This window comes from Pseudophryne corroboree, chromosome 9 (assembly GCF_028390025.1).
Source record: "Pseudophryne corroboree isolate aPseCor3 chromosome 9, aPseCor3.hap2, whole genome shotgun sequence".
NCBI classification, from domain to species: Eukaryota; Metazoa; Chordata; class Amphibia; order Anura; family Myobatrachidae; genus Pseudophryne; species Pseudophryne corroboree.
The window spans coordinates 425,287,214-425,303,729 of record NC_086452.1 but is presented as its reverse complement, the minus strand read 5'-3'; the positions used below and the strand labels follow the sequence as shown (position 1 = coordinate 425,303,729).

General features: G+C 46.2%; 1 protein-coding gene across 1 annotated transcript in view; it reads left to right on the top strand.

The window, feature by feature from the left end:
* IL17RE (interleukin 17 receptor E) overlaps positions 1-16,516 on the top strand; it is an 86,029-nt gene that overhangs the window by 12,698 nt on the left and 56,815 nt on the right. The window contains exon 2 of the mRNA XM_063941550.1: positions 4,289-4,441. Within this exon, the coding sequence (XP_063797620.1) occupies positions 4,289-4,441 (153 nt within the window). The remainder of the gene's footprint in view (positions 1-4,288; positions 4,442-16,516) is intronic.

Sequence of the window (16,516 nt, the reverse complement as noted above, 5' to 3'; positions counted from 1 at the left end):
GAAGTAAGGGAATTAGTGATGAGCCAGTGAGTGAGGGTTTTCATATTTATATATAACTTGTACTGTATTGAAGTATACCCGTCGTGTAATTATTCTAAGCCGGGCACATGCTATTCAATTATTGGGCCAATTAGCTAATAATTGGCTGACTGGCCTGATAACTGAATAGTGTGTATGCAGGAGCCTTAACCGATAAACGGTTTCAAACGCTTGCGCAATGTTCAAAGCAGGAAGTCGGAAACTGATTGCTCACATGATATCTCTTTCCTGACTTCCTGATCCTGTTGAAGACATATAAATAAGTGCACACTGAGCTTAAAATGGCTCAGTGTGTATGGGAGCACACCGATCTGATAATCACTTGGTCAGATAAGACAGTTTATTGTATTATCAGAATTTGGGTACTATGTACTAAGCCTTGGAGAGAGATAAAGTGGAGACAGATAAAGTACTAGCCAAACAGCTCTTTACTGCCATGTTACAGGCTGCGTTTGAAAAATGACGGGAGCTGATTGGCTGGTGCTTTATTCCCTTCCACTTTATCTCTTTCCAAGGCTTAATACATTGGGGGTAATTCAGACCTGGTCGCTGCTGTGTGTTTTCGCACAGTGTGCGATCTGGTCCAAACTGCGCCTGTGTATGCACCACAATGCACAGACGTGTCGCACGGGTACAAAGCGGATCGCCGCTCAGTGATGGGTTTGTGCGATTGATCCGTTCGCACGGGCAATCGCAAGGAGATTGACAGGAAGAAGGCGTTTGTGGGTGTCAACTGACTGTTTTCAGGGAGTGTCTGGAAAAACGCAGGCGGGGCCAAGCATTAGCAGGGAGGGTTCCTGACGTCAATTCTGGTCCCGGACAGGCTGAAGTGATCGCAGCGGCTGAGTAAGTCCTAGGCTGCACAGAGACTGCACAAGATCAGTTTGTACAGCTCTGCTACACATGTTCCCACACTTGCACAGCGAAAATACCCTCCCCCTGTAGGCAGTGACTATCTGATCGCAGCAGTGCAAAAATCGACTGCTAGCGATCAGGTCTGAATTAGGCCCATAGGTGGTCATTCCGAGTGGATCGCTAGCTGCATTCGTTCGCTGTGCAGCAATGAGGCAAAAAAACTGCACTTCTGCGCATGCGTATGCGGCGCAATATGAACGCGCGACGTACTATTACAACGAATGATGTTGTTTCACACAGGGTCTAGCGATGCATTTCAGTCGCACTGCTGGCCGCAGAGTGATTGACAGGAAGAGGGCGTTTCAGGGTGTCAACTGACCGTTTTCAGGGAGTGTTCAGAAAAACGCAGGCGTGGCAGAAAAAATGCAGGCATGGCTTAGCGAACGCAGGGCGTGTTTGTGATGTTAAATCAGGAACTGAATGGTCTGAAGTGATCGTAAGCGCTGAGTAGGTTTTGAGCTACTCAGAAACTGCACAAAAAAACTTTGTAGCCGCTCTGCGATCCTTTCGTTCGCACTTCTGCTAAGCTAAAATACACTCCCAGTGGGAGGCGGCATAGCGTTTGCACGGCTGCTAAAAACTGCTAGCGAGCGAACAACTCGGAATGACCACCATAGTACGGATAATAACGGAGATGTGGAGTGCAGTTCTGGTCCTCAGATGTTGTTTAATGAGTATCCAACTTTAACTGCGATTCCTCATCTCTTTGTAGAGAAAATGTCTCCCTAGACTAAATTCCATGTTGTACTGTAGCTTATTTATAACAGCAGACCCACACACACTAGTTGGTCAGCCAATCAGTCATACATGTAGTTGGAGGTAGGGTGGGCTATTTCAGCATGCTACAATTCATCAAGCCTTCGTTGATCAAGAGGAAGCCATTGGAGGCACATATTATAGACAGACATGGAAATAAGACAGATATTGCAATCAGTAGCGGATCTTGCCACGGGCAAGCAGGACTTTTGCCCGGGGCGCCGCCTTCCGGAGGGCACCGGTGCCATCCGGAGGGCGCCGTACCACAGCAAGATCCGCTGCTGCTGTCCCCCCGCTGCCCGCTGTGAAGGGAAACTAGATGCTACGCGTCTAGTTTCCCTTCGTGGAGAGGACCTTTTCTGTAATGATGTGCGGTGCGCGTTGACGTCATCGCGCACCGCACAGCAAAGGTCCTCTCCACGAAGGGAACTAGACGTGTAGCATCTAGTTTTCCTTCGTGGAGATGACCTTTGCTGTGCGGTGCGCGATGACGTCATCGCGCACCGCACATAATTTCAGCGGCGCTACTACTGTACAGACACTTAGGGGGAATCCAATTAGACGCGATAATGCGATCCACGCTCGCAGATAAGGTTATTGCATCTATTTCCCGAAAAATCAGCTTATCACAGACTGCGCGCTCTCGTTTATCGCACCTGTCCTATTCCAAAATGGCGGTAATGGGATTCACACGATAAATCTAAACCAGAAATAAGTATAGGAGAAAATGAGGAAATCTGCCTGGACCCCCCAAAAAGCCAATTTAATATAGGAAACCATTATAGAAGTCTATTAGTGCCCATAATTAAACTATTTTGTGTAATTAAATTGGGTGAAATGGCTGTTACATGCATTTTTTTTTTTAAATGTGTAAAAATTCTAGAAAGCTATTTTTTTCAGCAAAATAAGTGCTCTTATTAAATTTGGGGTACATAAAAATGGGTATAAGTATATATTTGGGTCACTTTAGGGGACTTTAAAAAAAAAGTGGAAACGGATTGATTACTCCCACCTGCAAGTCTAAAAGCACTTGTCTACTCATAACGCACCCCAATATCCATCTCTTTGCATTTTTCTACCCAAAAAATTACGTCATTATTGGCAAATTCAATATACAGTAATTAAAAACACCTAAGGAGTGGGGTATCCCATGGATTCTGAACCAAATTCTCACATTCCCTAAGTTTAAATAGGGATTTTGCACTACTTATACCCTGCTCAGAGATGGTGAAGAGAAATCCGCCCTAAACCCTATGGAGACAAGTTATCACCGATATAACGTTTTGCAGCTAATTGGATACCGAGTTATTGCAAATGAGATATAATATCGTGAAACCGCGTTATTGCTGCTAATTGGATACCCCCCACAGGAGCTGAGGAGATTTAGTCAGCAGGGGCGCGTCAGCTCACATCTCTCATGAGGTGATTTTGTTGCCTATTGGGCCCTACACTTTGGGCGATCCGCCGCCGAGCGGCCGATGGGCGACCCGGCGGCGGGGGGGCAGTGACGGGGGGGAGTGAAGTTACTTCACTCCCCCCGTCAGACGGCTCCATGGAACTGCAGGCAAATATGGATGAGATCGTCCATATTGGCCTGCATGCACAGCCTACGGGACACCAGCGATGAAAGAGCGCGGGGCCGCGCATCGTTCACCGCTGGTGCCTCCACACTGCACGATATGAACGTTATCTTGTTCATTAATGAACGAGATCGTTCATATCGTGCAGTGATGTCGGCCAGTGTGTAGGGCCTATTACTCCGCATGATATTGGTTGCAGAAAATTGTGGGACTGAGATTCCAAGGAGTAGGACATCTGTTTCCGTGTTGTCAATGTATGAAAAACTTTCTCTGATCTCTAAGTAGAGTAAGTCAAACCTGAATAACCCCCTGAGGTCAATGAGATATACTGTATACAGTAGCGGATCTTGCCACGGGCAAGCAGGACTTTTGCCCGGGCGCCGCCATCCGGAGGGCGCCGCACCATGGCAAGATCCGCCACTGCTGTGCCCTCCGCTGCCCGCTGTGTCCCCCGGCTGTGAGCTGTGTCCCCTGTGAAGGGAACTAGACGCTACGCGTCTAGTTTCCCTTCGTGGAGAGGACCTTTGCTGAGCGGTGCGCAATAACGTCATTGCGCACCGCACAGCAAAGGTCCTCTCCACGAAGGGAACTAAACGCGACGCGTCTAGTTTCCCTTCGTGGAGAGGACCTTGTGCTGTGCGGTGCACGATGATGTCATCGCGCACCGCTCAGCATTTAAGTGGCGCTACTACTATACAGGGGGCGTAACTGACCACGCCCCCTGTATTAAGCCACACCCCAATTTCCTGCCCGTGGCGCAGAGGGCCCTCGAACCAGCCCTGACTGTATATCCCAGCAGCCTGGCACTGTAGCCTGTTAGTGTGGTCAGGAGATGACCAGACATACAGGTTAATAGTCATTTACCAACATGTCCTACCAGGCCAGTCTCCTGATATCACAGCAGGTACCTCAGTGTAAGTGTGGCCAGTTTTAGTATGGTAAATAATGGTAGAGCATTTGTAACTCTGTTACTTATTAACTTTCTTTTTCTTCCTCAGAAAATTCTCGTTTTCATGCAAGCAAGCCAAGAAGATTAACCCCAGCCTGGAACCTGCCCATCGACTCTCTGAATGTATCCACAGTCTTGCTGTGCCCTTTGCTCCTGGCATGTAAACCATGCTTACGGATTGAGATTTTAGTAAATGCTACAGGTAAGAAATTTTTTTTTTTTTAATTGTAGGAAAAAGCTGGAAGGACCTGCTCTGGCTTGTAGCTCTGCTGCAGCTGGTGTGCCACAGTTTCCATAACCCGGTGATAGAGCTGAGCATTGTACAGTTATAGCAATATTATGTATGGCTGAGTAAGATGATGGAATTAGGTAAAAAACACAGGTCTTATCGGGTATTACCCACTCTGGTGCCCCTGAGTGTTATTATTTATTTATTTATTAGCAGTTTCTTATATAGCGCAGCATATTCCGTTGCACTTTACAATTAGAACAACAGTTATAGGGGGTCATTCCGTGTTGATTACTAGCTGCATTCGTTCGCTGTGCAGCGATAAGGCAAAAAAAGGGCACTTCTGCGCATGGGTATGCGGCGCAATGCGCACGCATGGCGTACTATTACAACGACCGATGTAGTTTCACACAGGGTCTAGCAAAGCTTTTCAGTTGCACTGCTGGCTGCAGAGTGATTGACATAAAGTGGGCGTTTCTGGGTGTAAACTGACCGTTTTTAGGGAGTGTTCGAAAAAACGCAGGCGTGCCAGGAAAAACACAGGCGTGGCTGGGCGAACGCAGGGCGTGTTTGTGACGCTGAGTAGGTATTGAGCTACTCTAGAACTGCACAAAAAAACATTGCTGCCGCTCTGCGATCCTTTTGTTCGCACTTCTGCTAAGCTAAAATACACTCCCAGTGGGAGGCGGCATAGCGTTTGCACGGCTGCTAAAAACAGCTAGCGAGCGAACAACTCGGAATGACCACCATAAAACAAAACTGGGCAAAGACAGACAGACATAGAGGTAGGATGGCCCTGCTCGCAAGCTTACAATCTATAGGGAAATAGGCAATGATACACAAGGATAGATGCTACCAATTGCATAATGGTCCACTAGATTGCTAGGTTCTTAATGGGTTGTATGAAATGATCACCCAGCAATGTTGGAAGACAAAATATGTGAGGTTAATATGTACAGAGAGGATGTAATTGGATAGGGAAGCATTGAAAGTTATGTGGGTGGGTCTAAAATTTGGTAGGCTTGTCTGAAGAGGTGAGTTTTCAGGGAATGTATAAAGGTTTGGAGACTAGAGGAGAGTCTTATTGTGCGTGGAAGGGCATTCCACAGAGTGGGTAAAGCCATACATGTGGATGAGAGACGCACATCTTGTACAGAGCGGAGAGGTCTGGTAGGGAGATATTTTGAGATGAGTGAGGAGATGTATGATGGTGCAGTTTGGTTAATAGTCTTGTATGTAAGTAAAAGTATTTAATATTTAACACGGTAGAATACCGGTAACCAATGGAGAGACTGACAGAGAGGATCAGCAGACGAAGAACGTCTAGCGAGGAAGATTAGCCTCGCAGCTGCATTTAAAATGGATTGTAGTGGTGAGAGCCTATGTTTGGGAAGACCAGTAAGGAGACTATTACAATAATCAATGTGGGAGATGAGAGCATGGATTAGAGTTTTTGCAGTGTCTTGTGTAAGATAAGGGCGTATTTTGGATATGTTTTTTAGGTGCATGTAACATGATTTAGAGACAGATTGAATGTGTGGAACAAAGGACAATTCAGAGTCAAGGGTGACACCAAGGCAGCGAGCTTGTGGGGTAGGGTGGATAGTCGCATTGTCAACAGTTATGGAGATATCAGGCCGGTAACTACTCTTGACTGGTGGGAAAAATTTTTATTCTGTTTTGAAAATGTTGAGTTTGAGGTGGCGAGATGACATCCAAGATGAAATGGCAGACAGGTAGTGACACGAGCCAATACAGATGGTGACAAATCTGGGGAGGATAGGTAGATTTGAGTATCATCAGCGTACAAATGATACTGAAATTCAAAGGAGCTGATTAGTTTACCAAGAGATAGATTGAGAACAGCAGAGTACCCAAGACTGAACCTTGCGGTACTCCAACTGATAGAGGTAGAGAAGAAGAGGTAGATTCAGAGAAGTCAACACTGAAAGAGCAATTAGATAGGTAGGATGAGAACCAAGAAAGGGCTGTGTCCTGAAGACTTAGGGATTGTAGTGTTTGTATGAGAAGAGAGTGGTCAACAGTGTCAAAAGCAGCAGAGAGATCAAGGAGAATAAGAAGTGTGTAATGGCCTTTTGATCTAGCAGTGTTTGTATGCACTGCACATCCAAGTGCCTCCATCATTGGAAATTGCCTCCTAAAAATTATAAGTATCGTCTACACCAGGGTTGGCCAAACCGGTCCTCAAGATCTACCAACAGTTCATGTTTTCCAGGCCTCCTGGAGATCTATAGAATTGTCAGTTAGGAATGAAGGCAGCACATCTTAATTAGTAATGACTACACCTGTGCACCAGCTAGGTGGTCTGGAAAATGTGAACTGTTGGTAGATCTCGAGGACCGGTTTGGCCAGTCCTGGTCTACACAGACAGTGTAAGCAGCCATGTTGTGGCCTGAGCCAGTATTCAGACTATGAAATCACTGAGAGCTTTTGATTACTTTTATTTTTAATTACCATATACGTGAAGGAAAAAAAATACTCTGCATTTATAGGTGAATTTTAGACTTTGGAATGGAGTATCTCAAATTCATTTAACCACTTGCCTGGCATTATAGCATTTGATGTGACCGGACTCAGGAGTACGTTACCAGGCCAGGATGCATTACATGCGATGCCCACTGTGTTCCCTGTCCTGTGGAAGAGGAGATCCATTCTGCACAAGTTCAGAACAGATCTTCTCTGGCTCCCCAAATCTAGAAATGATGAAATTGCGCCCCATAATGCCGTGCAGCCGGCATTCTGGAGCGCACTTGCCTGGGATCCCAGTATGGGAATGGGGGATTCAGTCCTCTCCCTGCACAATTTAGGTCATCTTTGTGTATGCCATGGGGGCACAAAACAAGAGGGTTTTAACAGGGGGGGATTATAAAGAATTTTATTGCCAATGGACATGGAAAGCTATTTTATAATGGGGACCTAAGGACACGGGGGAGATGTATGGGTCATAGGGTCGACATGCATTAGGTCGACAGGGGTGTATCTAGGGGTCCGGGCGCCCCTGGCAAAGTAAGTAACTGGCGTCCCCCATATTTGAAATATGGAAGGTGCATGTGCAAAAAAGGGACATAATCTTGTGGGAAAGGGGCATGACCATACAATAGTTCCCCCAATTCAAATTCCGCTACACAGTAGTAACCCTTACACACATCATGCCCACACAGTAGCAGCAGTTCCCTTTACACATTATGCCCACACAGTAATTCTTATAACACCGAGGAGACAGTGCCTGACCTGGCTGTGAAGGCAATGCCACCCAAGGCCAGGTAGTATAATCAAATAGTAGTGCAAAGAAGTGCAGTGCAGCGCACTACCCAGTGGTGCAAGTATAAAAAAATGATTAGTGGTACTGTGTGCGCACGCCAAAAAATGGGTGTGGCCACATGCCACATGGGGCGTGGCCAATGAAATGGGGGCATGATACACATATGACCCCAATAGTGCAGTGCCAGATACACATATGCCCCCACAGTGCCAGATATGCCCCCACATTGCCAGATACACATGCCCCCACAGTGCTAGATATGCCCCCACAGTGCCAGATACACATATTCCCCCACATTGCCAGATATGCCAACACATTGCCAGATACACATGCCCCCACGGGGCCAGATATCCCCTCATAATGCCAGATATGCCCCCACAGTGACAGATATGCCCTCAGCAGTGCAACTCACCATTGTTGATGCTGCTGATGCTGCCTGGGGCCGGCACTGTCTGCTGCTGCTGTCGGGGAGTGGAGATCATAACACATGCCTCTCCTGCCCTCAGTCTGATCTACTCCTGCGGCGGCATTGTCCTGTAGCTCAGATTCTGGTGCCGGTACGCAAGCCAGTCAGAGCTCACGGTCTGGTAGCGGCGGTTCCTGATTGGCTGCCAGTCGGCTAGCTCTAATTGGCTCACGAACCGGCGTTTGAGTACTTGCCGCGACCGGACGCAAAGGGGGGAGGAGAGGAGAGGCGCATGCTGCGCTCTCCTCTCTCCACGGTGTCTGCAAGGTGGCGGCCCGGCGGTACTGTGTACCGGCTGGGAATTTCTTACCAGTACGCTGTACCGCCATACTTGCAGCGGGATGGGGACTATGGCTATGTGCTTGGGGAGATGAGGGGCTAGGGGGACTATGCTATCTATGCTGGCAGGCAGGGGCGTCGGAATGGGGGGGGGGGGTAAGGGGGCAACTCACTCCCCCCAAATCATGACAGAGGCGCCACTCTCTTGAAAGCTTCAGCGCTGCCTGCGCTCTATTAGTACTGCAGCGGTGCAATGTAATGTGATGGACGCTACTGTGCGGTGTAATGTGATGGACGCTACTGTGCTGTGTAATGTGACGGACGCTACTGTGCGGTGTAATGTGATGGACGCTACTGTGCGGTGTAATGTGACGGACGCTACTGTGCGGTGTAATGGGACGGGCGCTACTGTGCGGTGTAATGTGACGGACGCTACTGTGCGGTGTAATGTGACGGATGCTACTGTGCGGTGTAATGTGACGGATGCTACTGTGCTGTGTAATGCGAGTAACGGATGCTACTGTGCTGTGTAATGTTAGTAACGGATGCTACGGTGCGGTGTAATGTCAGTAACGGATGCTACTGTGCTGTGTAATGTTAGTAACGGATGCTACTGTGCGGTGTAATGTTAGTAACGGATGTTACTGTGCGGTGTAATGTGAGTAACTGATGTTACTGTGAGGTGTAATGTGAATTAGTACTTTTCTGTGGCCATGCTCCTTCCACATGAAACCATGCCCCTATATATTCCATTAAGGGGCGCCAAAATATATTTTCGCTTACCAAAAAAATTAGGCTTGGGCCGGCCCTGGCTCCGCCAACCCCACCACATTTCCTGAAGTGTCTACGCTCTGCAGAGAGTGACGTGCTGCTCGTGACAGCAGAGGTAAGCAGCAGCATAGCTGCTGGCTGTGGGGAAGGAGTAGCGAGAGGAGCAATAAGGAGGAGGAGAAAGATTCGCTCTATCTATCAGATGTGTATAATGGTCTCTATCTGGCATAATGTGTAACATGTGTAATGGGCTCTACAAGGTGTAATGTGTATAATGGGTAACCAGGCATAATGTGTAACGTGCTCTACCAGGTGTAATATGTATTATAGGCTCTACCTTACGTAATGTGTACAAGTGGCTCTACCTAGCATAATGTGTATAATGGTCTCTATCTGGTGTAATGTGTAACATCTGTAATGAGCTCTACAAGGCTTAATGTGTATAATGGATAACCAGGCGTAACGTGTAATGGGCTCTACCAGGTGTAATATGTATAATAGGCTCTACCATGCGTAATGTGTACAAGTGGCTCTACCTGGCATAATGTGTATAATGGCCGATATTTGGCATAATATGTATAATGGGCTTTACCTGGCGTAATGTGTAACATGTGTAATGGGCTCTGCCTGGCATAATGTGTGTAATGGGCTCTACCAAGCGAAATGTGTATAATGGGCTGTACCAGGCATAATGTGTATAATGGGCTCTACCTGGCATAATGTGTGTAATGGGCTCTACCAGGTGTAATGTATACAAGAGGCCACTCACTCCCAGCTGCTCTAGAGTGCCGTACAGGTTCAAGCGACCCATCTATGGTGGCCAGAAGCTAGGGGTGCCAAAAACAGATTTTATCTTGCCCCCCTTCCCCCCAAGCAGAAAACGTTCTGACGCCCCTGCTGGCAGGGAACTATTGTCATATGATGGGAGGGGGGTGGGGACTACTGAATGACTGTGTTGGGAGAGGTGGAGACTATGGCTATGTGCTGGGGGACTGCGGCTATTGCTTGGAAAGGTGGGGAGGCTATGGCTATTTACTGGGAGGGGACTATGGCTATGTGCTGGGAGGGGGATTGGGACTATGGCTATGTGCTGGGAGGGGGATTGGGACTATGACTGTGCTGAGAGAGGGGAAATAACTACGTGATGAGGGGGGACTACAGCTATGTACATTTGAATAGGAGAGTTAGGTAGTGCCGCAATGTGCCTTGCTCTGCTACAGCTGCCCTTGGCACTGCTCACTATTCCTAATCGTAGTCCATGAAAAAGTTTATAAAATTGAAAAAAATTTGAAAAAACTCATGTCAACCTTTTTCCATGGCAACCTAGTGACCATGTCGACCTAGTGACTATGTCAACCACCTAATGCATGTCGACCAATAGTGGTCGACCTACTAACAGTCAACCTAAGTGTTTTCTCGATCTAATGGCTGGATCCCTGGGAGGGGGGGGGGGGGGTGTTTCTTAACACCCTCTAGATATCTATTTTTTTTTTTTTTATTATAGACTGTACTTAATAAATGCTAGCTAGAGGTTGATTGGTTACTGTGGGATCTACAGTCATTAGGTCGAGCCCACATGGTTCGACATGCATTAGGTTGACAGGGTCAAAGGTCGAAAATAGAGAAGGTCGTCATGGTGGAAAATTCAATGCTATCAAAATGTCGACATGGAAATGCCCGACACTAAAAAGATCGACATGCTTCGGGCAAGGGTACTATTCCCAAACATAATTAAAAAATGTGTGAAAACCCCAAAAAAACTTTTGTCGATAATTGTCATTTCGACCATTTGAACTTGACCTTTTGTACCTGTCAACCTTAACCTTTTTTTCCTGTCGACCTTTTGACCATGTCAACCAAACACATGTCAACCATATGGTGTTGACCTACTGACTGTCTATGTAGACACTGTCTATACATTGGAACCCTAACCTGAATGTTCTGCGGTGTGACTGCTCGTGCATCCTGGAGGAAATAACCCGAAAGAGGACTTAGCCAATTTAAACACACTTAGGTATTAAATATTTGCCTGTGTTATTTTTATGGTGGAGAGTTCTTGCGAGTTCCTTCTTGGCAGCCTCAGCTCAGCATTACAGCTGTCATGACGTCTATGAGTGTAGAACAGTCCTCGTTTAACTGTTTGGGGGTCATCTTTCCTCCGGTTGTCTCTAAAACATCAACGTTTTTTTCACATCTTTGCAGTTAAATAAAAATGACAATACAGTATATGGATATGACTGGGTTGGACCTTATATAGTATTTATGATGATATTTTATTCTCACAGTGAATTTTACAATACTCAAATTCTATGTGATCAATTTTGTTTGCATGCAAAAAAAAAAACCCACACATAAGAGTACTAGACAGTATGCTCTTTTACAATCAAAACAGATGAAACTTGTTCGAGGCAGCTCACTCTTGGCTGAACCTGTTTGCCTTGTTTGTATTTAGCTCAGTTTCTTTTTTACTCGAGTATTTATCATAGATTGCCAGACATACAGTATAGAACCAGTCAACTTAGAGTACAACACATGACTAATGGGTCAAATATATAGGAGCAATTTTAATAGCCTGAGACTTGCAGGCAGCGGCAAGATCCCAGCGACAGTGGCAAACGCAGGATTTGCAAGGGGGGGTTTCCAGAACTGGGCGGAGCCAATCACGGGGGTGGGGACTGAGGTGACCCAGTATATGCTGGGTCCGTAAAACTAGTGTGTCTGTGTGTGTATGTGTATATATATATATCTACACATATATATATATATATATACATACATATATCTACACATATATATATATATATATACATACATACATACACACACACATACATATACACGGGTGGTCTTCAGTATGCCGGCGGTCGGGCTCCCGGCGACCAGCATACCGGCGCCGGGAGCCCGACCGCTGTCATACCGACACTTATTCTCCATCGTGGGGGTCCACGACCCCCCTGGAGGGAGAATAGAATAGTGTGGCGCACGTAGCGCGCCACCGTGCCCGTAGCGTGGCGAGCGCAGCGAGCCCGCAAGGGGCTCATTTGCGCTCGCCACTCTGTCGGTAAGCCGGCGGCCGGCCTCCCGGCGCAGGTATGCTGGTCGCCGGGAGATCGTAGTGAACCCATATACACATATACATAGCATATTAAACATGCATACATATATATATATATATATATATATATATATGTACACACACATACAGTACACATATATATATACACATGTATATATATGTATATATGTATATCATATGTGTGTGTGTATTTATGTGTATGTATGTATGTATGTATGTATGTATGTATGTGTATATATGTATGCGCATGGATATATATGTACTTTAATTAAAATAAAGTAAACTTTTATTGCACTTGCAAGTGCCACCAGGAACACAGCAGGCTGCAGAGGACGCTAGACCGTCATTAATAATACTCATGCAGCTAAAAAAAAAAAAAAAAAAAAAAAATTTTTTTTTTTTTTTTTTTTTTTTTAGTGGAGGGGGGTTTCTGGGTACTCGGAAACCCCCCCTGGGTGCGCCACTGAGCGAGTCTGGGTGATGTTTTAAAGTGGCAATAATTTAAAAACAAGTTTGTTTTGCCTTTTAAATGATTTCTGGTGTAGCCAGAACTTTGTGGGCCCCATAGCAACATTTTGAAGGGGCCCCCCATCCCAATGCTTCTAGAGAGACACTTTCTGCAGCAGTTGCTCATTTTATGCTCTATAGTACTGTAGTGCCCTTGTTCATTTTCTGACCAATAGTAGAACCTTATTTAATGTTATGCCCCATAGTAGTGCCCTAGTTTCTTTTATGAATCAAAGTAGTGCTTAAGGTCACCCTATGTCACATTTCAGAGCTGCCAGCACACATTATTCCGCACGGTACCCCCAATTCACATTGTGATGTATAGTGCTCCCCGTTCATATTGTGCCTCATTACAGCACAGTTGCCTACCCTCCCTCATTCTGCAGGAGACTCCCTGAAATAGTAGCGATCTCCCTTACTCCCTGAATAGTCCAGCAATCTCCCTGATTGCACCTTACCCCCATTATATAGCTGTTATATTCTTGGGGGGAGAAAGTTTTAAAAGGCAAAACAAACTTGTTTTTAAATTATTGCCACTTTAAAACATCACCCAGACTCGCCGGGATCTTGTCGCTGCCTGCAAGTCTCAGGCTATTAAAATTACTCCTATATATTTGACCCATACATGGGATCATTCATGCCAATTCCTGTATTGGTTATATTGGTTGTATTGGTTATAAGGTACAATGATCCCCATGCATTTTAAATAAGGTTTCTCGTGGCCACTCACAGTATATGGAACCTCTTGTAAAACACAATACACGAACATATCCTGCAAATAGATCTTACTAACTTTGGGACTCAATTACATTTGGATGTAAGTGATTTTCATGATGCCTCTCACATGTAGCAGTACGCGTCCGCACTGATAGGTGTTACTTTCACATCTCCCTGAAATGCTTTTTCAAAAGTAGGCAAGTATGCATTACAGTGCCCCGGTTCATATTATATAACATTAAAATGCCCTCCAGTCCATTTTATACCACACTACAATGAGCAGGTCCAAGGACATGCCTAGATATATTGCAGGCTCCAAGGAAAAAGTTTGAAATGACCCCTACGTACCACCCAATATCGAAAACTGTATATTACACATGTAACTGTGGCAGGGAAGGTGGCCCCTCTCAGCTCTGGGCCCCATAGCAGCTGCACTGCCTGCACCTATGGTAACTACACCCTTGTATATAACACATGTAACTGTGACAGGGAAGGTGGCCCCTCTCAGCTCTGGGCTCCATAGCAGCTGCACTCACTGCACCTATTGTAGCTACGCCCCTGTACATAACACATGTAACTGTGACAGGGAAGGTGGGACCCTCTCAGCTCTGGGCCCCATAGCAGCTGCACTGCCTGCACCTATGGTAACTACACCCTTGTATATAACACATGTAACTGTGACAGGGAAGGTGGCCCCTCTCAGCTCTGGGCTCCATAGCAGCTGCACTGCCTGCACCTATGGTAGCTACACCCTTGTATATAACACATGTAACTGTGACAGGGACGGTGGGCACCTCTCAGCTCTGGGCAACATAGCAGCTACACTGCCTGCACCTATGGAAACTACACCATTGTATATAACACATGTACACTGTGACAGGGAAGGTGGTCCCTCACAGCTCTTGGCCCCATAGCAGCTGCACTGCCTGCACCTATGGTAGCTGCACCCTGTATATATATTGCAGACCCCAAGGAAAAAGTTTGAAATGACCCCTACGTACCACCCAATAACGAAAACTGTATATAACACATGTAACTGTGACAGGGAAGGTGGCCCCTCTCAGCTCTGGGCCCCATAGCAGCTGCACTGCCTGCACCTATGGTAGATACGCCCTTGGATTGTCACTTTAAAACATCATTGATGGTTAGCAGTGCCGTTTCTTGCGGCGGGCGAGCCGTGCAACCGCACGGGGCGCCCGCCGCGGCACTTCTTCAACACTAAATCCCCCCTCCCCTCTCCTCCCGAGTGCCCAGCTCGGGGGGCGGGGTCTCGCGGAATTACATGTTTGCGTTGTGACGTCACGATGCAATCGCGTCATTCCACAAAACTCCGCCCCCCTAGCTGGGTGCTCGGGAGGAGGGAGAAGGCTGAAGAGCGGGAAGAACCGATTCAAATGTAAGTCAGCCCCTCTCCCTCTCTCTCTCTCTCTCTCTCCCTCTCTCCCCCCCTCCCCCCCTCACCACCACCACCTGCCGTACTGTGTAAATTGGGGACACCTGTCTTCGGAATGTGTAAAATGGGGACACTTGCCTGCCGTAATATGTAAAATGTGGACGCAGTCTGCCGGAATGTGTATATTGGGGACTCTTGCTTGCCGTGATGTGTAAAATGGGGACACTTGCCTGCCGTGCTGTGTAAAATGGGGTCGCGTGCCTGCTGTAATGATAAAATGAGGCCTTTTTTTTTTTTTATCCTATGGTGGCCGTGATGATGACATCAGAGGAGGCCACGCCCATCTTAAAGCCACGCCCGTTTTAACGAGGTCACGCCCCCTTGCCGCTCGCCTTGTTTTCCTCTTTATAACTAGGGGGGGGCGCATTTTTTCTTATGTGAATATGGGGGGGGGGGGGGGGGGCGCATTTTTAAATCTCTCACTAGGAGCCAAATTGGCTAGAAACAGCCCTGATGGTTAGAAACCACTGATTGATACCATGGGAGGTTACATTTTGTGCATGTGTAGACCCTGGCCGGAATAACCCTTCTGCATACCTCCCAACATTTAATTAGCAGAAAGAGGGACATCTTGGCATGTGTGAAGTGTCAGCGCCCGAAAGGGGTGTGACCTATAGAAACGGGACGTGGACTCGTGGGAGGGCCTGCTGTCACGAGCCACGCCCCCATTTTCATCACTGAGGGGGCATGCCCTCTCCTGTCTCAACTGAACAACTCAACTGCTTCTCTGCACATGTTATATCTGCCACACCTGCAGTGCACATGGTTTTGCCCAACTGCTAAAAAATTTCCTGCTGCGATCAACTTGGAATTACCCCCATTGTTTGGAAATTTTTTACAAAACAAAATAAAAAACATCTGTGTTTTTTGTTTTGTTTTGTGTTTTGTTAAACTGGTCAATTAATATTGAGGACCAATATCGCAGGAGTAAATCCATTTAGAAGGTACAATTTTGCGCTTTGCAAAAACCATGCTGCATGACAGAGGGGCAAATTTAAAAGGTGCTGACAAATATAGATAAGGCAAAGGGGGCAAATTTGCACCCTCTTTAACTGGATTTTCCCCAAACTCTAAATTACTTTCCAAATCAGGTCCATTGATTTTCATTAACTCCATGACTAGAGCATTTATAATGGTATGTTTACATTACACAGCACTTTATGGATTTGTACATTGGTCTTTCCCAGATAAATCAAGACGTTCTTTGTATTACTGTAGTTCTGTAATTAGAAAGTGGATGTCCTCATGTCCAATGGGCATTCAGTTCACATGCATACGGTATATACGTGATATAAGCCAGAGAAACACTGCCATCTAGTGTTTAAGTGGCTAAGATTTATTTATTTTATTTATATATATATATATATATATATATATATATAATTATATATATATATATGCGAAAGCCCTCACTAACTCATCACTAACGGTTCGGATTTTAAGAAATTTTAATAAATCTGAACCTCTCTGAACCTGGTCTCTGATTTGCCCCGGCT